The following is a 23946-nucleotide window of genomic DNA, read 5'->3' as shown; positions in this document are numbered from 1 at the left end:
GACCAGATGCCAGTGAAGCCGCCCCTAAAAACCGAGTGCTGAAAAACACTATCACGCAGGATACGACACTCCGCCAGGCAACTACAACAGTCCAAATGCTGAAGGTGTCCGGATCGTTGCAGGGTGCCATGCCTAACCTAAGTTTATTAGCTTCTGCATGCCTGTTTCTTCCGTCGTCAACAGCCAACTGCGAATGAGGGTTCTCGACCTTGCTGTGTGTTAAAACGGCCCGACGTACTACAGAACATACTACAAAATCAAAAGTTGAACGCCATCTTACGGATGTCTATGAAGGACCCCACCGTTGCCAATTTTATGGAGACTTGGGTCGAGCAGATGGTGACAGAGTGGGGCAAGGACAGGCACAGGCTCCTTGTTTAGATTAAAAGTTTTATATGTTGTCTGACATGTGTGTAGTCGCGGTGCGTACCGTCGCGTCATCATCATCATCATTAATGTTGTAGCATTCATTTGTTCTATTCTGTGTTTTTGTCATTATATTATTTAATAAATTATCATCACATTTACATTAATAATAAAGACATAAAAAAGTGAAAGGAAAATAGCGCTGAACTTATATTTATTTGTCATTATTGTTTATTTATTTGTCATTATTGTCGTCGTGTGCAGGTATAATTACAAGGCAACATATGTGAAGAAACAAAAGGTTTCGATTCATGTAGGTTTTTTTAAAGATAAGCTATTAACTTTCTTAATATTGGGAGAATTTTTGTCATATAAAAACCATAAACCACTCTATAAACAGCACTTTCCACGGTTATATAGGACTGTCTTAAAAATCCTAAACTTTTTCTGAAAATCTTCACCAACTGATTTCTCGGAGTTGAAATTTTCGGCAAAGTACATGGCTCCTGACAAATTATGTTACTAAAAATTGTTTAAGCCATAATTCAATCATACGATAATCATATTTCAGTAAATTTCATGCATTGTGTAGGATACAAAAGCAATGGTTTTATTTCTAATAGGTATTTCAGAGGGGAAAATGAGCAAAACAAAATTGATAGTGCACGAACAATTTAGATTTGATAAAAGTTTTCACTTTTCAAACCTTCAGTGCATATCCTTATTGTTTACAGACTGGTGCTAACTGTTCGAATCTGGGTCATGTGCGGTCAAAAAGTAGGTCACCAGGTCAAATTTAAGGAAAAGCTTGTTAACACTTAAGAGGTCACATTTATAACTGTATCTTCATGAAAGTTGGTCAGAATGTTTATATTAATTATCTCTAAGCCAAGTTTGAATCTGGGTCATGTGTGGTCAAAAACTAGGTCAACAGGTCAAATAAAAGGAAAAGCATGTTAACACTCTAGTGGCCACATTTCACACTTGAATTGGATCAGGTGAGCGATACAGGTCCTTCAGGGCCGTCTTGTTTGTCTTGGATTGAACCAATTTTTGTGTAAATATCTGCAAACTAGTGGTATATGACTGCTGACAAAAGATCAGATCGCAGATTTTCATATTTCTGTTCGAAAAATAAATTTTCATGTCTTAAACCGTTACTAACGGTTTACAAAAAATTCATAAAACATCATTTTTTAAAATTAAATATGAAAGTCTGCGATCTGAATTTTTGTAAGGAGTCTTATATCACTGGTTTCCATGCATTTTCGAATAAATTGGCTCGTTCTTAGACAAAAAATAAAAAAAGTTGTAAAACGTTCAGTCTGTGAGAGTGCAGCTTTAAAATGGCAATCAATATAAGTTTCGCATATTGTCTGTGAAAAAATAATGCTGAAATTGAATTAAAGCTCCAAAATAAAATTGATAAATAATTTATAGGCGTAATGACTTAGAACATACACTCTCTTATTTGGAAAGCTTGAGCATGGGTTCGTTTGTACAAAAATATCCAAATCCAATCAGTTTGTCAGGTTTAGGTGTTATATGTAAAGAACATCTGAATTTAAAGCATCCATAAACCGGCCTGATCACAGTGTTTGCTTTACTTTAAAGCAAATGCAGATAATCTGTTCAACTATTAACGCACTGACACTGAACACTGAAAATGCACCCTGATGCCTGGCGGAGAATGATTTCCAGGGTGCTCCATCATGGAACGACCCTTTTTGATAGCACCCATGACCAGCCTACCGACCGTGTTGTATACCCTGTCCCTCGTCTGAAGTGATCCAAAACACAAAACACAAAAGTGATGTAACCAGTGGCATGTGGGGTCATTGTATATATTTGGATATCAATCATGTACACGAGCAATTGTTTTATATGCACGCCAATTTGTGTCATTCAAGAAATTCCCAGCCCCATTTTTATTAACAAGGATTTCACAAAGTGAAACCTGATTATTAGAATGACGAATGTCGTTGTTCGGGTGGCCGGGCAGCGTCAAACTCGCATATCAAACTGAATAATTTCAGTAAGTGTCGACATATCTTGACCAAACTAGGTCTATAGGACGAGTTTATGGACTCCTTTCATGGGATTGCGTTTGGGTCCCTAGGTTCAAGGTCAAGGTCACTGTTACTTAAAAAGGAAAACGGTTGAAACTGAATAACTTTAGTTAGGGTTGTGATATATCTTGACCAAACTTGGTCTATATGAAGAGTTTATGGATACCTTTCATGGGATTGCGTTTGGGGTCCCTACAGTACTGTTAAGACCAAACTTTACACTCTTGTTCACTAGGAGTGCACTAGTAGTGAACAATTTGTGCACTTAGGATAAACTAATGTAGTCTGTAGTTTATTAGATAAGCCAGTATAGATTTTCCTGGTCCACTCAGATTGGCCTTACTATATTGATTTAATTTAACTGATAAGATCATTTCCTCTAGCAGATTAACTTGTGATAAAACATTTTAGTATACTGCATTTATTGATGACTTTATGATGATGATCATTTAATAGGCCAGTAACTAAAGACAATGGGTTTCTACCCAGCATTTACTGGTCATATTTGTCAACTTTTTAATTCTAATGTAGGTGAAATAAGAATAAAACATTTCTTAAATAAATCCAATAAATATTCTTTGTAAGCCAATATTTGAAAATAGGGGTGTTATCAATATAATTGTGCTACTATTGTAACATCCAAACGTTTGTTTTGGTAATTCAGACATTTAATTAAAGTCAATTAGTGATTACAAAGTAATAATTCTGAATCCTTAGTAAATAAGTGAACAGCACTATTATATATTCAAACAGTGAATGCAAAACCAATGCTTATGATAAAAAGGGTAATTGTAATTTAAAAGTAAAAAAAAAAAAAGCAGTGTTGAAAATACCTTGCCTTAATTAGATTTAAAAATAGAAGCTCAGGCTATTTCTTCAGAAACAGATTTTTCATATATGCATTACATTATAACTTCATCAAAAAACTTATAAATACTAATCTAGATGATATTGCAATTGTCTGTAACTTTCCTGTATAGATGTTACGTAACTATATTCACGATTAATTTCATTACTTTTCATAAATAAACATCTTAAAAGCCTAGTTTGAGCATTTGATACTGAATGTATCTATTTATCTTTATCTACAAAAAGAGCACTAACGGAAAATATCCTACCAAATGGCCCACTAATCAGGCATTAATTTTGAATGTTTAGAAAATGATAAAATGCTTATTCATACTTTTGTAATGAGATTACCCATTGTAACACGGTTAGCCCCAATAGGTCGGGACAATAAACAATAAACCTGTAGGTAGTATCAGGGACCCTGCTGTGATAACTTAAAAATGATAAAAAAGGGAATTATCCTATGCATCCAACCATTAACCAGGCATTACAATGAATATGAGTTTTATTAAACTTACTATTTGATGTTAAAATACATGTTATGCATGGTTAAAATTAAATATCTCTACTCTTAACAATTTGATTAACAAATGATGAAAAGTGTCCTAAAGAAATAGTGTTTTTTTTAATTTATAATGCAATTGCAAAATATAATTAATAAATATAAACTATTTTCCATCTTTTATAAAAAACATATGTTGTTAACATCTCTTCTCTAAAACCAAATTTGTAAGAAAATATTGAGTTGCCTAGTTTTAAGAAGATTGTCATGTTAATTCTCTGCTGTGTATCCCTTGTTTATTGCACTAGTGTCATTGCAGGGGCCAATTTCCTGTGTATTTGTTTATTGGCTCGGGGCCATTTGGAGGTGACACCATTTAGAGTAGAAAATAGCATTGTCCTATTAATACACAACCATTTCTTGCATAAACAATATGTGCATAGCCAATGTATTAATTTGACTTATGAGAAGTAAATAATAAACAAATTAAGTAACATTACATTTATGTTGTAGGATATAAATGGGATATTATTAATAATAACTAACATTACTCTTATTCTTACTCTAAAGCATTGTTATAATGCTTTTAATATGATTTAAAAAGTTATCAAAATGAAACGGTAAGTCAAACACTGATAGATCTGAGATTTAAAAGACAGCAGGAGGCAATAAAGATAAAGATCAATACACAGAATTGTGTACTATGGGGGGGGGGGTGCTTACAGAAGGCTTAGTGTAGCCTTCAATGGATAGTATTTCATTTAATAATGAAGCAGCAGAACCAATTATACAAAACTTCTAAAATATATGTTTATCTATTATGTGTTTCAAATTAGAAATGCAATCAATAAATCTGGGTACAATTTAGAAAATGTACTATAATAATTAATGTTGTACTTATTTGATAATGATTGCTGTTAGGCTGTCACCTTAAATCACAATACATTTGTTAAACAAAAATAAATATAAAATTATAAGTTTTAGAATAGATGGAAGAAAATTTTGTTTTTTATAACCTTTGAATGAATCAACAATGGCACAACAATTTCACAGTTTGAGCTTGGAACAATAAGGTATGAACCTTGAGGATTACCTATTTTAAATATCGAACAACTTTATTATATCCTTGTAAAATGTATTGTTATTGTTAAAATAAAGGCTTATGAATTCATTTCATCTTTATGTTCAATAAGTGTTTGAAGATGAAACCCTTTAACCCAGAACCAAAGTTATATCATTATACCTATCAATTAATATCAAAATAATGCAATGCATATTAATAAAGAAAACAAAAAACATTTAAATATCTTTGTTTGACAATTTCTTTTTTACAAAACATCAGTTTTTTAATTCAATAAATCTATATCATTTACATGAAAGATCCAAATGGATTATAAGTATTCTCTATAAATTAATTAACATTAAAACATCTGTTTAAACTACACCTATCAATCTAAGTTTCACTGTAAAGATAGCCTTTATTATATACTGAATAAACCTTATCTGGTCAGCCCCTTGTCTGCATTTAGTCTTTGCCTAGTCTTCCCCTTGTCTTACCCTAGTGCACTACGAAGTGCACTGATGGTGAACTGATAGTAAACAAGAAGTTCACTAACTGTCAAGTTTGGTCTTAACAGTACTGTAGGTTCAAGTTCAAGGTCACTGTTACTAAAAATAGAAAAACGGTTGAAACTGAATAACTTAAGTTAGGGTTGTGATATATCTTGACCAAACTTGGTCTATAGGAAGAGTTTATGGATACCTTTCATCGCATTGCGTTTGTGCTACTACGCTCAAGGTCAAGGTCGCTGTTGCTAGAAATAGAAAAACGGTTGAAACTGAATAACTTTTGTTAGTATTGACATATCTTGACCAAACTTGGTGTATAGGAAGAGTTCATAGATACCTTTCATGGGATTGCATTTGGGGTCTCAAGGGTCAAGGTCAAGGCCACTGCTACTAAAAATAGAAACACGGTTGAAACTGAATAACTTGAGTTAGAGTCCACATATCTTGACCAAACTTGGTATTAAGGAAGAGTTTATGGAGACCTTTCATAGGATTGCGTTTGGTGTCCCTATGTTCAATATCACCGTTACTAAAAATAGAAAAACAGACACAGGCTGAAGTTCTTCTGTCAATCATTGAAAACCAGCGTCGCATTGCGGCGTTTCTTGTTCCGGATTACACTGCCAATTCACGTTGATAACCTTTTAACAGTGCGGATAGTCCCCTTAACATTTTTCACACACTGAACACTTCATTGCACTCGGACGCAAATCGGAAGGTCAACAAATTCCCATTTGTTTCAAATTACATTGGCAATTCACGCTGAGTTTCACTCAAGAACACTATGGATAGTTCCCTGAACTTCTTACGCACACCATTGACTCTGAAAACTCCCGCCTGGCGGATGTTAACTGAATGGCATTCTGGAGCAATGCGTATTGCCTCAGAACATTTTACTTAGAGCTCTCGCAATAAGCACCGATTTGCACTCCTGGCTGCCGCCACCGGCCACTCGACCCCCGATTTTTTTTAAATTCCGGATTGTATAACCAATTTACGAAGATTGCATTCTGCAGGAATGCCGATTGTCCCCTAAATATTTATTCTGGATTACATTGCCAATTCACACAGACGGCATTCTTTTGGATTAGATTGCCAATTCACACAGAAGGCATTCTTGAGCAATGCGGATTGCCCTCTGAACATTTTACACACATCTCTCGCAATGAGCACTGATTTGTACCACAGTCTGCCGCCCCCTGCCATCCAATCCCAGTTTAGTTCATTTCGTATTACATTGCAAAATCACGCAGAATGGCATTCAGCCGGAGCAATGCGGAGTGTCCCTTAAACATTTTACGCACACGTCTCGCAATGAACACTAATACAATGTATGTAACGCCGTCTGCCGTCCCAGCCACCCAACTCCTGAATCTTTTAATTCCGGAATTCATTGCCAATTTACGAAGAATGGCATTTTAGAGCCATGCTTATTGTCCCATGAACATTTTACGCTGTCGCAATGAGCACTGCCTGATTTACATCCAAACCTGCTCCACCCGTCCAACCTACCCCCATTTTTTAATTCCGGATTACATTGCACATTCGAACGGAATGGGATTTTTGGAAGATTTTACGCTTAGCTCTCGCAATGAGCACTGATTTTTCATCACCATCTTCCACCCCACCCCGGTCCCCTCAATCGTTAAAAAAATCCCGTTTGCCATGCCAATTCATGCAGAATGGCATTCTGGAGCCATGTGGATTATCCCCTAATCATTTGTCGATGAGCTCTCGCAATAAGCACTGATTCGCACTCCAGACTGGCGTCCCAAGCCACCCGATTCTTACTTTTCTTTTATTTCGAATTACATTGCCAATTCACGAAGGATGGCTTTCTGGAGCAATGCGGATATAGTCTCTGAACTTACGCCTCTCGCAATAAACTCTTATATTGGTACACTACTGTTTCTGAAATTGATAAATTAAGCCACACTACTTTGGAAAGACTTTTTCTAACAAGCTATTCCACAAATATAAATGGTAACATTTTAGTAGCAACTACACATTAATATACATGCCCGTGCTGTTGTTCCATGGTACGAGGGTGTGTTCGGAAAGTTTCGGGACAAGTGCCGTAACATTCTTATTTTAATATTTGTACACAATTTTCTTAAGCATACATAGCTCTATATACATTTGATTCATTTTCAGATGCAAAATTAAAAATAAGACGCTATATAGTAATGTTCACCCTAGCAACGTTTTCAAACGTGAGCGGTGCAACTAAATGTATAGATAATTGCAGAAGATCTATGTTGTAATCTTGGACACAAACTAGTTGATGGTATTATTTTGAACAGCTAGTCCTATTTAACTTATAAAAACTGTTATCACAGATCCGAGATTAAATAAAAAAAATCTAGAAGCTTGTGCCAGGACGGTACTAATTTTTCCCCAGCAAACATGCATGCTAATAAGTAAATACTGTTCATACATCCAAAAGGTTTTTTTTATATCAACTAAATAAATAGTATATTATCATCTTTTGAAACAAAAAATTATCCAAATTGATATTGAATGTCTTTTGGGAGTAAGATTACTGAATTATTGGTCCCAGATGTCTTCTAATAAAAAATGAGATCCCCGTTTAACTTATCGGCGTTTTTTAATCTAGCCGTTTGAGATTTTACCGATATGTCCAACTCAATCTGAGTGACTTCCCCTGAGTAGTCTTTAATCAATGGCGGATGTTTCAAAACAAGTTCGGACAAAAACGAAACATTACATAAAATAGGGATTTCTACCTCTGACAGTCTCCATTTGCAGTACTAAATGGGGTCAACTTTGAGACAAGATGTTGACTTCAATGCTCTGTTCAAGAAGCTGGGTAAATTTTGTTTCGTTGATAACTATTCAGTGCTCCAGCCAGGATTTGAAAAGGGCAGGGTGGAGTTTTGAAAAGGGCAAGCTACTTAAGTCGTGTAGAGGTTGGGGTGGTTGTGGGGGGGGGGGTCCACCCCTGTCACAAGGTGTTTGTTTTTTTTTTTTGGGGGGGGGGTCTCCCCCTAGAATTTGTTTTGTTTTTATACTCAATTTAAATCATTTTCCATGATTTTCAGACTTATACAAAATGGTGTTGTTGTTTTTTCTCAAAATTTAGAAGGGTGTGTTTTAATATCAAAATTAAAATTTGTCTTTTTGTCTGTGGTAGTATGATTGCACTTGTTTGGCATCTTCTTTAGTACAATGCCACATATTTCTTTTAAAAGTTTGTAAGATAAAGACAAAAACAAACACAGTTAAACATCAAATAAATAGATACACACACAAAAAAAATGTAGGGGACGAATCTTAGTTTGGTACGATCGGGTTTGGGTACGAATATTACATTCAGCCTGTTTGTTATTTAATTGTCTTTGGTAAAATAATGTTTAATATGCTGATGTTTTAGAATAAAATGACAATAAAAATCACTACCCTGGTTTAAAAAATCACTTATTAAACATAGAACATTGCTAAAATAACTCCGAAAATCGTTCTGATAAAATGGCGGTTTCGGCGAATTTTGACAAGATCGTGGACATGATAAGTAAATACTAAATAAAGCATCAACATAATTTTGTGGATTACAAAGAAATTTTCATCATGAATATTTTATAAATAAACTTTCAAAAAATTTACTGAAAAGGTGATGTATTTGATTGTATTAGCGCCACCTTTCTGATGTTTACATATCGGCAGTGCCGTCTGCTTCAAATAAACCATGTTGAAAATGGCAAGTCTCGTCTGTACAATACAATAAACAATTATTTTAAAAGATTTAATTGTGCTTCACAACATTTTTCACCATCCCTTCGCATTTTCTATCGCATTTTACGAGCTTTCATCATTGGTTGAACGAGTTCTCAATGTATATTCTGATTGGCTGACATTCAATAGGCACGCCTCCTGCCGATGTTTCCCTATTTGGCTCTTCCTAATTATCGGAATAGTAGATGACCGAAAATGAATACACAGGTCGTCTGCTCACTACACAAATACACAATTAGCTGTCATATGACTTGGTCAAGGCACATGGAAAGATGAAAGGGCAGTACGGCATATTTTAAGCAATCAATGGGGGCATGGTGACACCTAGTGGGAACACTATTATCATAAATATTACGTAATTTGTCTCAATTATGACAGCGGATTAAGGGCTGTCAATCTTTTATAGTGATTTCAATAGTAAAAAGGGCACTAACGGGATATTTGGGGCTATTAGAGCATTTGTGAAAAGGGCACTACTCAAAAAGGGGGCAGGGCGGTAAGAAAAGGGGCACGGGCGCTGCGCCATTGAAAAACGGGCTAGCTGGAGCACTGCTATTTTTTACTTTAAAGCGTCAGATGTTTATTATAAATAAACGGCTTTGTCTTTTGATTTTCTGCTGAGCAAAAAATTATGATTGGTGGATATCAGTTGTTAAACTTGCTTGTTAGATTGACTGATTTCACCTTTTTATGCCCCCCGAAGGTGGGCATATTAAAATCACACCGTCCGTCCGTGTGTCCGGCTCAATGACTCGTGTCCGGGCTGTAACTTTCCCTTGTATGGACAGATTTTAAAATAACTTGCCACATGTGTTCGGCATACCAAGACGACATGTCGCGTGCAAGAACCGTGTCCCTACTTTTAAGGTCAAGTTCACACTTGGAATGGAATGCTGCATATAAGGACATAGAGTATAGGTTGTCGTGTCCGGGCTGTAACTTTCCCTTGTATGGACAGTTTTTAAAATAACTTGCAACATGTGTTCAACATACCAAGACGACATGTCACGTGCAAGACCCATGTCCCTACCTCTAAGGTGAAAGATACACTTGTTTATTCACAATGGAATGCTGAATATAAGGACATAAGAATGTAGGTTATCAAGTATGGGTGGTATTTTTTTATGTTCAGAGGCAATTTAAAATAACTTGCCAAATGAATTTGTTTGATCTTTAACTTTTCATGTACTGACCTTGTTCATAGGTCAATGTCACATTCAGGGGCATTTGTCACATACTGTGACAGCTCTTGTTATTATGATTTTTTATAAAAAGGTTGAAGGGTTTTTCGATGAATGTAGGACAAGTGAACAATAGTCCAAATAATTGTATGTTGATGGGTTTTTTTTACGATTTTTGATATGGAAAATCCTTGACGTACAAATTGTTTTGTACCTAAAGTAGGTGGTTATTCCGATCGGGTGTCCGGGTTAAAGCATATTGCGTCTCTAAAATATCATAACAGTGTTCGAATTTCATGGTAGCCCTTTGGACATAGTGAACGATAGTCCAAATAATTGTACGTTGACTGATTTTTTTTACGATTTTTGATATGGCAAATCCTTCATATACAAATTGTTTTGTACCAAAAGTGGGTAGTTAATCCGATCGAGTGTCGTATTTACGAGGTCTAACCATCTATCTCAAAGCTTGTCCGATGTGGCCGAGTAATTACATTTGGGTCAAGTTGTTCCGCTTGGCATAATTCTTGTCTGTGTCAGTCAAATTTCGTTGTATTGGAAAGGTAAATCATGTGTTTTAATGCAATTAATGCTTGTTTTGTGCAAAATAGCTTTGCACTTACATGGTAAAATATGAATATAAACCTTAATATTATCCATTTCTATCTTAAAATACTTCACTAAATACAATTTCAATATTTTTTTCAAACTCCCCGGTTTTTGCACATACCCGTTTAGATGTTAGGAATGGGAAGAATCTCGTATTTATAACACATCTGTTATTTTAGACTAAGTGAACAATGGCCAAAGAAACCAGGCCACAGCAAACCAATTGCATGTAATTGGACAGAGAGAACTATCTATAGTATAAGTAATATAGGGAAATTGAATCTATCTTATTTGAAACCTAAAATTGATCATAGTCACGAAATGTTATTTATTGATGCATTTGCAAATTGATCTTGTCATAAGTTTTCAATCTAAATGTTTAATATTTAAATATTTGAATATTAGTTTGCATCCCTAATATATTAACAGTACAGTCCATTTGAAACCCCTTCTTTTCGTTTTCTCTGCAGATTTACGTTGTTACGGAGAAGAAATGTAAATAGGACGCTATCCCGTATCCAGTTCCTGCAATTGTATTGTTGAAAATCAATAACTTGAAATATATGTAGTTCTCCCTGTTCTATCCTTAGGCGGAGAACTTTTTCTCGAGATCCAAATTTTGGTTTAAAACCTGATCTTGATTCTTATAGTCTCAAATATCTTGACCAAGACAGATTTTATTTTTTTAATCATAATGTGTTTGCAGGTCACCATCTGGATGAGATTCGTGTTCGAGCCTTGGAGAATATTCTTTCCAAGTTAGAGCACAAGCTTATATGTGACTCTGATCTTGTCCAAGAACGCCACTTGTTTATTCGCCTCCTTGAATGGTTCAACTACCCGAAATCTTCCCGGCATTCAGATGTCCTCAATCTACTCTGCAGGCTTTTAGAGGTACAGTATATGTGAGAAGTCGAAATTCCAGAAAAACAATTTAAACAGATTTATTCTTCTGTATAAATCTTTAAAGGTTTTAAACTAAATATTAAAACACACACTTTAAAAGACGGGTTTTTTTTATACCAACTGACTATAAAAATGGTAGAGTCAGCTCTTATTTTCATAGGTAGGGTCGGCTGACCCGAACCAAATGATTTTTTAGGCCTTATTGTATCAGGCTTAACATTATAAATTTGTCCTAAAATGTTAGGAAGTGTGCTTTATTGAAGTAAAATTAGGTTACAACAACCAAATATGTAAAGTTTGTATGTATTGATGAACTTATTGTAAGTTTTCTTTTTCGAAACAAAGCTATTTTTCTTCATTCTTAAGCAAACTTCAATAAATTAAAAAAGGATTTTCATCCTTTTCATCATTGTTACAAGAGGTCGCTTCTAAAAAAGGACAGAGTGCAGCACCCTTCCATAACTCTTTTAATTGCTAATCCCTAGATATTTTCAAACTTATTGGTAATTTATTTTCTATTTATATAGCACACATCCGGTGCAGAAACCTTACAAGACATTGGTGCGATTGAGTTTCTTACCAGTCTGCGAAAAGATGTGACATCGGCCCTGCAACCAGTTGTCAATCAGGTGCTTGAAAACTGCATGCGCCTGCCTGACGTTGATATTGGATTGGACCATGCTCCAGAGTGTATCTATCAGAGACACAACCATACAGGTATGTGATGGCAAAAGTCTATTATTGTTGAAAGAAGCCCAAGCCTGCTAGCCCTACATTGGTAAAGTTTACAGTTGTCAAAAGAAGCCCAAGCACTAAAGTGGTTAAGTTTATAGTTGTTGATAGAAGCCCAAGCCCGGTAGCCCTGTCTGCAGTGGTAAAGTATACAGTTGTTAATTGAAGCCCAAGCCCGCTAGTCCTGCAGCAGTAAAGTTTACAGTTTTCAAAAGAAGTCCAAGCCAGCTTGCCGTGCAGTGGTTTGGTTTCACCAGTCTTGTTACAATTTCTATAGTACATTTGTTATAGAATTCTAGTTGATATGAAAGCCTGATATCAATAAGTAAACATTTCAGTGTTATCCAGTGCATCAAAGGCAAATATCCCTATTGTAACAAGGAATTGGGTTATTCATTTCTCATGGAATAAGGTGTGAAAGTGCCATAAAAGGACTTGACAGCATACTGTCTCAAAATATGCAAATACAGTATTTTCTCAAAAGAAGCCTAGAATTGTCAATGGATAGTATGATGCCAATTATACATTATTTTACATGATTAAAATAATATTTTGTAGCTGTCTTCTGTGAGTTTACCTGATTAAATATAGTGCATAATGGTTTTCAAGTGTAAAGTTTATATATTTGATGAGACCAAATCCGCAAACAGGAATGAAATATAAAGTCTTGTATTTATTTTTCAGGAATGACAGCGGGTGCAGAAACCACAGTGGATACCATAGCAACCCGTCATACCCAGGATTATTCCCTCGCCCCTAGCACCAATGTCCCTTCTGAGCATGGAGCCAGACTACCAGATTACAGGGAACCACCTTTGGGGTTCTTTGAGGGGTGTCAGGGAGATCTGGGGCAACAGCCTATGACTCCAGGGCCCGGGGGTCACCCCACAGCAGCTGATCTGGGGCTTGGTATGTAAGAGCCTGCTGTTAGCAAATATAACCATAAACACACTTTGTTTGATTAAAATGCATGTTTTTTCCTTCAAAACAATGTTGAAGTTTAATATAATTAAGTTTATATAAAATATATCGAGCACTGTCTCAAAAGCTTTTTACGGTAAAAGAGAGGGGTGCCAATCATCGTGGGATGTGTGTCTCTGTGTGGGGGATTGGGGGTTTTTTGTTGTGATTGTGAAACAGTTGAATGATAATGAAAATAATTTGGCGGAAAATTGCAGGATTTTTATGAAATTTCTGCTATGGGAAGGCTGCTTTATATCATGCATGTTTATAAGGTTAAATAGAAACTGTGATTGGCTAGATGTTTTTAACGACAAACATTCGTTGATTTTTTTAGAGGGCAGTAGCTGTTTTAGAATGACCATATTTCCATGGTTATCACTCACACCCACAGACAGACATGTTCTCTCCTCCACCAACAGGTTTGTTCTACAGTAATATAAATAGTGTTCATATGTATGTGGCCTTGATGGGAAAATCAGACCCAATGGCACGAGTGGAATTCAGTAATTCAGCGTTTCATTTTTAGCTCATGTGTTTTGGGCAGAAAATAGTCAAGTCTGCTCTTTGGCGAACAGTGGCTACCTACGCATACTCCAGTAAAAATGAGTATGCATGGGCATATAATTTAATATTGTTTCCCACAAAATGGCAAGTGCTTGAATCTCGAAATCAGAAATATCAAATGAAGGCTAAGGGTGTTTGTTGTAATTTCACTCTTATGTTGGCGTTTAGAATCTAGGAAATGCTTGAAAATTGTTCTTTTGTTAGTGCTTTCTTTAAAATCTAACTAAGGGATTGGAAACTCAAGCAATTTCCAACATATTTAAATCGAACATAAGACCTTTGCCTGTCAATGCCTCCAATATATGGTTCAAAAGGCTTCAGGTTTGCCTCTTTTGATAGACATCATGTTTGGTGCAGTATCATATAAAACATGGTCTTTTTACAAAGACTGGATGATTTTCATATTGTGTCTTTTTATCATTTATTCATCTGATCATACTGTTGTGAAAATTCTTGTTTCAGTTCTCTCCAGAGTCGGGAGGCCTCAATGCTTGTCAGCATGTGCGAGTTTCTAAGTGACGTTGTCTTCCAAGACTTTCCTGCTGAAATTTTCCTGCAGAGGCCTAATATTGTCAAGGTAACTGCTTAAAGTACATAAATCAAACAAATCTTCTGTGAAATTAGAAGCAATTAGACCATAGCAACATTTTACGACTGAAAATTACTAAATATTTGACAATTTCCTTATATTATAGACTCAAAAAGCCTTAAATGTGTGATGCAAGGTGCTCTTATTGTGGGGTTTATTCTCTCAGATTTTTTTCTATTGAATGCTTCATATCATTGAAAACTACTAGGGTAGGTGGCCATCTTTTATGAGCTTACTATGTCATGTTTGTATAAATGGATTAGGATTCAATTTTACTGCAAACGTTATAATTTTGAACCTGGTTTATTTTTAGAACCTGCTTTCACTCCTGAGTGGACCAATCAAAGAAGGGGGTGTGGCCAGGCTTCAGGCAGTAAGGACATTGGCTGACTATGTCACATGTCTGCGTAGTAGAATACGATGTCACCAGGATCCCAACTTTTACACAGCAAAACAAGGTTAGCTGATACTTTGTGATTTATCATTGCTAGAAAGGATAAAATTGGTTTAAAAAAGGTCTTTGTATTATTGAGCAACATTCAAGTTTTGAGTTTTGATCATATGTAGCAGGGAACAAACAACATGTGTATAAACAAATAAAATACATGTAGTCAAATGCTTTATGCCCTTATAACTCATGGTTAATGCTAAAAGATTGACCAAATCAATATAAAGGTGGATACAGAAGGTTGTCCTTGTTTGGATTACAATACTAAAGTAATGATAATTCAGTAATGCATTGTTTATTGTTTTTTATGCCTTTTGTGACAGACTCACTCCATTTCATTTGTTTCAATTCTGATTGCCAATCAAAGTAAGGAAATAAGGACCTGTGATTGGCCGAGCGTTCAATACTTCAAAGGGAATATAAAACAGTCCTTTTCATTGGTTACTTCAGACTTCAGCACCACACCAACTCCATTCTCTACACCCTCAAGTTCTTCATCAGCCAATCAGAATGGAGGAGGAGATGGAAGACCATCGGTGATTGGTTGGACAGATTCCCGCCCCCGGGGGGATGGCGGGGATGGAGATACGTCTGGTTCTTCCACTGGGTATGTTACACATATATAAGCTGTAAACACAAATATATACACTGTATAAACACATTTTTTTTTTAATTGTAAACACTGTATATACACATATATATGCTGTATATACACACTTGTAAGTAGTCTATACACATGTATACACTGTTTATGCTGTATATATCAGTGGTTGAAATAAGCACAAGCCCGCAAGCCCTGCACTGGTAAAATGTCTTTCGGGCTTGCTCAAATTCTGAATTTTATATATCAGGGCTTGTTCAAAAATTTGATGCCAAGCAATAGTATAAAAATTTGGGCTTGTTGATCCAAAAGTCTTATTTCGATGACTGATATATATATTGTTTACTTTAACATGGACTCATCTCTTATGACACACGTATATTTCGCAGTTATTGCGCATTTTGTTCAATTCAAATTTACTTGGTTTGTCCTCTACGTAAATTCAAGTTAATTTAAAAACAGCATAACTGTATCTGTACTTATCATGTTGCTTTCACCTACACATGATAAACTGGGAAACCATTATGCATTAATTTTAAACGAGTTAACTGAGCTGAGGCAGCGACAAAATAATATTTTAATCTTGTTAAATGATGTGTTTTAGGCCTCATACTAGTTTGTAATGACAATTCTAGGCTTGTCTTGTGGAAATCGGTATTTTCACATTTTGGGACCATCTGGTGTCTAGCCCCTTGAATATTAATTTTCTTTTTTTCATGATTCTTGGCTCACTGATATTCAATTGGATTTCACTGACCTTTAAAGAGATCGCTCCCTTACATTGCCCATATAACTTGTCATGACCTCAGCAAATAACTTTATATAAATTTATATGACAGGACATCTCGGGCTTCCAGTGTGGGCTTAAGCCCGGAAGGCAGGAGTGGAGAACCCATTGACCTTGAAGACGTCCCTGCCCTTCAATACCTGCAGTTAACCCTTCCACAGTTTTGTACCCAGGTTCTAGAGAGAGCGCTGCCACTTTTACGCTCTACTGATCAGGTTAGAAAAATAAGATATACATTTCGGTTGTTTGTTAATGAACTAATTGGTATTGCCATGATCTTTTCAGCTTGTCAGTTTTTCATAGAATCGGGGTATTGTTGTAGCCTTGGTGTCTCAGTCATTGTTGGCGTCATGCCAAAGCTTAAACCTTGGCCATTACTCGGATTTTTGTCTTGATATTCAAATGAAACTTGGTACACATGCTGACTGAGACAGTACGCATATGTGTTCCTTTGCTCATAGCTCTGTCTCAATTTATTGTTGAGTTATGCCCCTTGTTTTATTTGAAAAACAAACATGAGCTCATTGTGGCTCTCTTGTATGAAAATAAGCGTATGGCTTAAATTCTTCGGTCTGAAACTGCCTATGTTTTAACTATAACATGAAATACAGCACAAGCCAGGAAAATAGATTTTTATGTGAATGTTATTATTCCTTTTGGGCCTATATCTGTCAGTTATCTTGGTCTTAAACTTAAAGCTGCCTAAAAAAGCTGGGGGATACTCATAGAGTAATGGCCACAATCTATGTTATAAATGTCATGGTATTGAAACACAAAAAGACGCCAAAGATGGAGACAGGCTTGAAAGTTTATGAACAAAAGTTTAAAAATCTTATAAAAACAGGGCAAGTCAGAACATTTCTATTTTCAAGGTCATCACCATGGAAGTCCTTCACCTTCTCCACTTGACCTTGGATATAGTGATTGCCATGGTACGCCAGGCCTATGGCAGGATCAGTCTATGGCGGCTAGGGAATGTGTAAGTACATATATGTAGGTTGTTACCATGGAAATATTTAATTTTCTACTCTTGACCTTGGTAAAAGTGGTTTTCATGGCTACCTAAGGCCTTCAGCAGGATCTGTTCATGGCTGCTGAATGATTTGTAAGCTTAGTGCTGTAGATAAATCATGACCAATTTTGGCTTTGATTGCAAATGTCATAACTATGAAAATATAACATGGCATTTGTGATATTGTGGTTAATATTGTGGTTACCACAGTAACTCTTGTCAGGGCCAGCATAGGGCTGCTAAGGAAAGTGTAAGTGTATCCTCTTCTGACAGATACTGACAGATACTTTCAGTGTAAGAGAGGGTTATGGTATGGTGTTGGTTATTACCGTGAATGCAACCTTTGACCTTTGATATAGGGGTTGTCATTGTAAGTCTTGGCCTTTTGCAGAATCTGTGTAAAGAACCATGGAAATGTATATGTTTTATTCCAAAGTTATTTACAAGTTACAAACAAAGCCATTATGTACACTTAATCATATGTAACTTCATTAAGATAATAGAAAGTTGAAACTGTTATGTCATGCCTTAGTGATAGTAACACGATTCTGATTAAATATTAACCTCAGAAATAAGATTAAGTAGCTCAATGCCCTATCAGCAAAACAACCTGAATTATAACCGTGATGAATTTTATTTGTTATGTATGTATTTTCAGAGTGAAAAGCTTATTGAAAGCCTAGATGTCATGGCCGACCTATTGAAATTCCATCACCATAGCAACTTGAAGTCTGACCCTGATGACACAAATAATGACCCTGGTGACCTTGTACAGCAGAGGCAATGCTTAATTGGACTACATATGCTTCTGGCTAGGATCCTTGACCCTCTTGTTCCGGTTGACAAGGTTTGTGATTATTTGAAAAAAATGAAATAAAACTGAAAAAATAAAAATATAAAAATTGGTTTGCATTTGATGGAGCAATGTATATATCATGTGTTTTAGGAGATTTGACCCTCGTGTTCAGGTTGAGAAGGTTTGTGATTATTTGAAAAAATTGAAATAAAACTGAAAATATAAAGAAAACATAAAAATTGCATTGCATTTGGTTGAGCAATGTCTATGTCATATATCAAAGACTCGTTTTTGAACCTGTTGTTTTTAGTTCTGTAAGGGTACAAAATGTACAGTTAAAAGATAACAAAAAAAGAAGTCATTTTTATGCTTTAAATTTTGTAAATGTAAATTTCATGTTATTTTTTTCAAGCAAATGTTGGCAAGTTTTATTTTTATTCACAATGCCAGTATTCTCTTTTTCTATTATTAAGTGATCAGAATACATCTACCACAGTTGATTAATGTTTCTGAATGTTTAAATTTGAACCCTGATCAATTTGTGATATATTTCGAAATTTAGACCCTTGAAATATCAAGAATATCTACATTACTTCTGTTTTCCTTTTCAGTGTCGAGGGGTTATATCAGAGAATCTCCTTTCCATCATGAACACACTTGTATATGATGAAGCCCTTAGCAACACACTTCCTGACCTTCAGCTTCAGTTGCTAGGTTACCTACAGTACCTTGACGACGGAAGGTACTCTGTGTATGTTGCTACGGCAACCATTTGCCAATCGTTGCAGAGGACTTGCAAGTTTATGAATCTGGCGCATGAAGAGGTTCGTACATTATTATATCATTGCATCTTAAGGTGGAGCATCTGGATAATTGCCACCCTTGTGTGGTGACACCATTGCGTTTAAGTTAAAGCTGTAGGTGAAACCCCATGGCTTTTAAGGTTTTCAGGTTAAGCACCTACTGTTGTATTACAAAGTAAACTATAGTACCCACAAAAGGTGACCTTAAAATATCTGGCAGTCCCTTATGATATTAATCCTATTTATACTTGAAGAGAAACATCAGTTTAAGTAAGGCCAATTTAATTTTATAGCTCTGAATACGGCTACATAGAAAGTTTAACCAGGGGTCCTGGTTTGATTGCTGAGAGAATGTTGGCAAAACTATAGTTAGACTGAGCATATTTATGAAGGTCATTACCACTTGACACATTTTTCACTTACCAAATCCTAATTGTGAGGAGTTAAGAACATAATGTAAATAGTTGGGTATTTGGGAATTTGTGGATACTGACATATGTTGATAATATTTGTCATGCCTCGACCTTTCCAGAGTGAAGTAAGCCATATTCTCTCTTTTTTTTCCAGGCATCTCGACTATCAAAGGAGACACTTTCCCTGTGTGAGGGAGCCTTTGACAGCCTACCGTACCACCGTCACATGAATTACATCACAGAAACAATTAGACTGTGCTCCGATATGTGAGTACATGTTTCCTTCACAGGTTTTGTGTTTGCAAATTCTTTTTTTTGTTTTGAATTAGACGAAAAGAAAAATGATTCTCTCTTGTGTATCATTTTTAGCCAGATTTGGTCAAAAACTAGGTCACAAGGGTAAATCATTAGAAGAAATATTTCACGGTAATAAATTCAACAATTTTTATCAAATCTGGATGAAACATGGTCAGAAAGCTGGTATGCATTATATTTTGCATATTTCTTAATATGGGTCAACCCTGGTCAAAATATAGACCACTAGGTCAAATCTTAGGAAAAATATTTCCACGACAAAAGTTCAACATTTTTTTTCATATCTTGATGAAACTTGGTCAGAATATTTGTCTGCATAATATCTTGCTCATTTTTTATATCGGTCATCCCAGGTCAAATTCTAGGTCACTAGGTCAAATCTTAAGAAAATCTTTCCATGCATAAATTCAACAATTTTTGTCAAATCTTTATGAAACTTGGTCAGAATATTTGTCTTCATAATATCTTGAAAGTTCTTTTATATGGGTTATCCCTGGTCAAAATCTAGGTCACAAGGTCAAATGTTAGGAGAAAGAATTCCACGGTCATAAAATTCATTAATTTCTGTCAAATCTTTATTAAATTTGTTCAGGACATTTGTCTACATGTTGTCTTAAACATTTATGAAAATGGGTCACCTCAGATCAAAAACTAGGTATCTAGGTCAAATCTTAGGAAATATTTTCCTAATGTCATAGAAAAATTCTATGCTTACCAAACCTATCAATTTCAATCAACACTAAATTGAACTGCTATTTTATAAACAAACATCCCAATCATGAATTTCATATCTACCCATATTTTTCAAAAATTTAAATTTTAATCAACTTTAAAAAAAATTGTGTACAAGAAGTCTTAGATGATAAAGTGTGTCATCTAGGGTCAAAAACTAGATCTCTGGGACAGATCTTATTGGAAAATCTGATGTATTTATAAAATGTTCATTTTTCCTCACACAAAGGGGATAGTTTCTGTTGATCAGGTTATTTGTATGAACGATATCTCCGATAAGTTTAAATATGGGTCTTTTTGGTTGGAAATACTAGGTCACTAGCTCAAATCCTAGGTTTCAAAATTGCATCGTCAAATAAAAAAATCGGCTTTAATGCGGCGTTGCCACATTGGCGTCATGTTTCATTATTGTAAAGGAGCATTTAAAGGGACAAGACCTCTGATGGTCCCAAAATTGGCAAATGTAGTGTTTCCTCAAATGAGCCTTGTTCATGTCACCACACATGCTAGTATGAGGCCGATAATACATTAAGTTACATGATCAAAAGAAAATTGCTATTTTTAAATTTCAATGGTATTTTTATGTGGTAGACAAACCAAGTAAATTTTGAATTGGAAAAATACACAAAAACTGCTAAAGATACATGTGTCATAAGTGATGTGATACATCAGTAAGTTAGATTCAGTGCGTTTAACACAACAAATCATTTTTATGTATATATTTGACAATTCTCTATTTCCTTACAATTGTTTCATCTGGTGTCCAGTCCCTTTTAAGTTGCACTCTCACAGATTGAATGTTTTGACAACTTTTTTTATTTTTTGTCTTGGAACAAGCCAATTTTTGTGAAAACCCATGGAAACAAGTTATATAAGACTGGTGGCACAAAATCAGATCACAGATTTTTATATTTAAGTTAAAAAAGTGATGTTTTATGCATTTTTCTTAAACTGTTAGGAACGGTTTAAGCCATAAAACATTAATTTTCGAACGGAAATATGAAAATCTACAATCTGATTTATTGTCAGAAACCTTATATCATTAGCATCACAAGACAAAAATTAAAAAAGTTGTAAAGATGGTATATCAGTGAGAGTGCAGCTTTAAAAGTATGCATTGGTAATTCACTATTTTGGTCAAAACAGTCACTGAAATATACTTTTCTTTTCTTTTTTTACATTGAAATTGTTTTTGTTTTTTTAAAGACATGAGAATGCTGATGTCAGGTATTTGTATTTTAACATAGCTCTCTGACTAATACCTATTTCAAAGGGTATAGTTTCATGTGTTTTAAATGTGACGGAATGGTTGTTACTTTTATTGGTCAAGTTATAATACTTTCTGAAGTGTTCTATCTCTTAGCACTGGTGTACTTGTATGTAATATTAATGTACAGAATGTAATGCTGATCAAATGTTGTGTTTAAGGTAGAATGGAAAATAGTTTGTGTTTGCAAAAATGTTTAAATTAGCTGTAGTTAAATAGGATCAGTTACATCAAGAACATAAGTGTGAAAGTGGAGTGGTTGTGGGTTCAAGCCTCGCCAGGGTTGGAGTGGTCTAGTGATTAAGGTGTCCCCTCTCACCTGAGAGGTTATGGGTTCAAGACTCGCCAGGGTTGGAGTGGTCTAGTGATTAAGGTGTCCCCCTCTCACCTGAGAGGTTATGGGTTTAAGCCTCGCCAGGGTTGGAGTGGTCTAGTGATTAAGGTGTCCCCTCTCACCTTAGAGGTTATGGGTTCAAGCCTCACCAGGGTGAGAGTGGTCTAGTGGTTAAGGTGTCCCCTCTCACCTGAGAGGTTATGGGTTCAAGCCTCGCCAGGGTTGGAGTTGTCTAGTGATTAAGGTGTCTGCCTGTCACCTGAGAGGTTGTGGGTTCAAGCCTCGCCAGGGTTGGAGTTGTCTAGTGATTAAGGTGTCCCCCTCTCACCTGAGAGGTAATGGGTTCAAGCCTCACTAGGGTTGGAGTGGTCTAGTGATTAAGGTGCCCCCCTCTCACCTAAGAGGTAATGGGTTCAAGCCTCGCCAGGGTTGGAGTGGTCTAGTGATTAAGGTGCCCCCCCTCTCACCTGAGAGGTTGTGGGTTCAAGCCTCGCCAGGGTTGGAGTGGTCTAGTGATTAAGGTGCCCCCCTCTCACCTAAGAGGTAATGGGTTCAAGCCTCGCCAGGGTTGGAGTGGTCTAGTGATTAAGGTGCCCCTCTCTCACCTGAGAGGTTGTGGGTTCAAGCCTCGCCAGGGTTGAAGTGGTCTAGTGATTAAGGTGCCCCCCCTCTCAACTGAGAGGTTATGGGTTCAAGCCTTGCCAGGGTTGGAGTTGTCTAGTGGTTAAGGTATCCGCCTGTCACCTGAGAGGTTGTGGGTTCCAGCCTCGCCAGGGTTGGAGTTGTCTAGTGGTTCAAGTGTCCGCCTGTCATCTGAGAGGTTGTGGGTTCAAGCCTTGCCAGGGTTGGAGTTGTCTAGTGGTAAAGGTATCCGCCTGTCACCTGAGAGGTTGTGGGTTCCAGCCTCGCCAGGGTTGGAGTTGTCTAGTGGTAAAGGTATCCGCCTGTCACCTGAGTGGTTGTGGGTTCCAGCCTTGCCAGTGTTGGAGTTGTCTAGTGGTAAAGGTATCCGCCTGTCACCTGAGAGGTTGTGGGTTCCAGCCTTGCCAGGGTTAGAGTTGTCTAGTGGTAAAGGTGTCCGCCTGTCACCTGAGTGGTTGTGGGTTCCAGCCTTGCCAGGGTTGGAGTTGTCTAGTGGTAAAGGTATCCGCCTGTCACCTGAGAGGTTGTGGGTTCCAGCCTCGCCAGGGTTGGAGTTGTCTAGTGGTTCAAGTGTCCGCCTGTCAGGTGAGAGGTTATGGTTTGAGCCCCACCAGGGTGAGAGTGGTCTAGTGGTTAAAGTGTTTGCCTGTCATCTGAGTGGTTGTGGGTTCAAGCCTCACCAGGGTTAGAGTTGTCTAGTGGCTAAGTTGTCTGCCTCTCACCTGAGAGGTTGTGGGTTCAACCCCACCACAGTTGGAGTTGACTAGTGGTTTAGTTGTTCGCCTCTCACCTGAGTGGTTGTGGGTTTAAACCCAGCAGGGACTCTTTTTCATGCCCTGTCAAAATGGACACAAGAACTGATTTCTAAATAGGAAACAGACTCAAGAAGGATAATATAAGCTTTAAGTTTTTATGAAGCTAAGAATAAATTAGTAAAGTCTTAAATTAAGAATTCAAGAGCGATTTCATATCTAGAAGCGGTTTTTATCTATGAGCCATTTGGTATGTAGGAAAGATTTTTTCCTACAGTATACTACTGATAGTGAAAATACTTCCTAAGAATGAAACTCAGCTTCTAGGAATCTTGGTGAATTGGCTTCCAGGTAGTTCTGTCATGGACTTTATAAGAGTTGTGCTTTTCATG

The 23946-nt window shown here is 36.4% G+C and overlaps 3 protein-coding genes across 5 annotated transcripts in view; all 3 read left to right on the top strand.

Moving 5' to 3' along the window:
* LOC128242180 (rotatin-like) overlaps nucleotides 1–5083 on the top strand; it is an 86742-nt gene extending 81659 nt beyond the window's left edge. For all 3 annotated transcript variants that reach the window (XR_008262552.1, XR_008262551.1, XR_008262550.1), the window contains exon 6: nucleotides 2–5083. The gene's annotated coding sequence lies outside the window, so the exon portion shown is untranslated. The remainder of the gene's footprint in view (nucleotide 1) is intronic.
* The window catches only part of LOC128242170 (rotatin-like), a 152640-nt gene that overhangs the window by 100269 nt on the left and 28425 nt on the right, over nucleotides 1–23946 (top strand). The window lies entirely within an intron of this gene.
* LOC128242177 (rotatin-like) lies at nucleotides 8047–18318 on the top strand. The gene is made up of 11 exons (XM_052959249.1): nucleotides 8047–8185; nucleotides 11605–11792; nucleotides 12332–12521; nucleotides 13221–13445; nucleotides 13834–13918; nucleotides 14526–14640; nucleotides 14966–15110; nucleotides 15551–15707; nucleotides 16541–16703; nucleotides 17361–17467; nucleotides 18159–18318. The coding sequence occupies exons 1-11, from the start codon at nucleotides 8131–8133 to the stop codon at nucleotides 18181–18183; spliced, it is 1455 nt and encodes a 484-aa protein (XP_052815209.1). The 5' UTR covers nucleotides 8047–8130; the 3' UTR covers nucleotides 18184–18318.

The sequence above is a fragment of the Mya arenaria genome, chromosome 8 (genome assembly GCF_026914265.1).
Source record: "Mya arenaria isolate MELC-2E11 chromosome 8, ASM2691426v1".
Classification (NCBI taxonomy): Eukaryota; Metazoa; Mollusca; class Bivalvia; order Myida; family Myidae; genus Mya; species Mya arenaria.
Note: the sequence above shows the minus strand (reverse complement) of the source record. Positions and strands in the feature narration are given on the sequence as shown.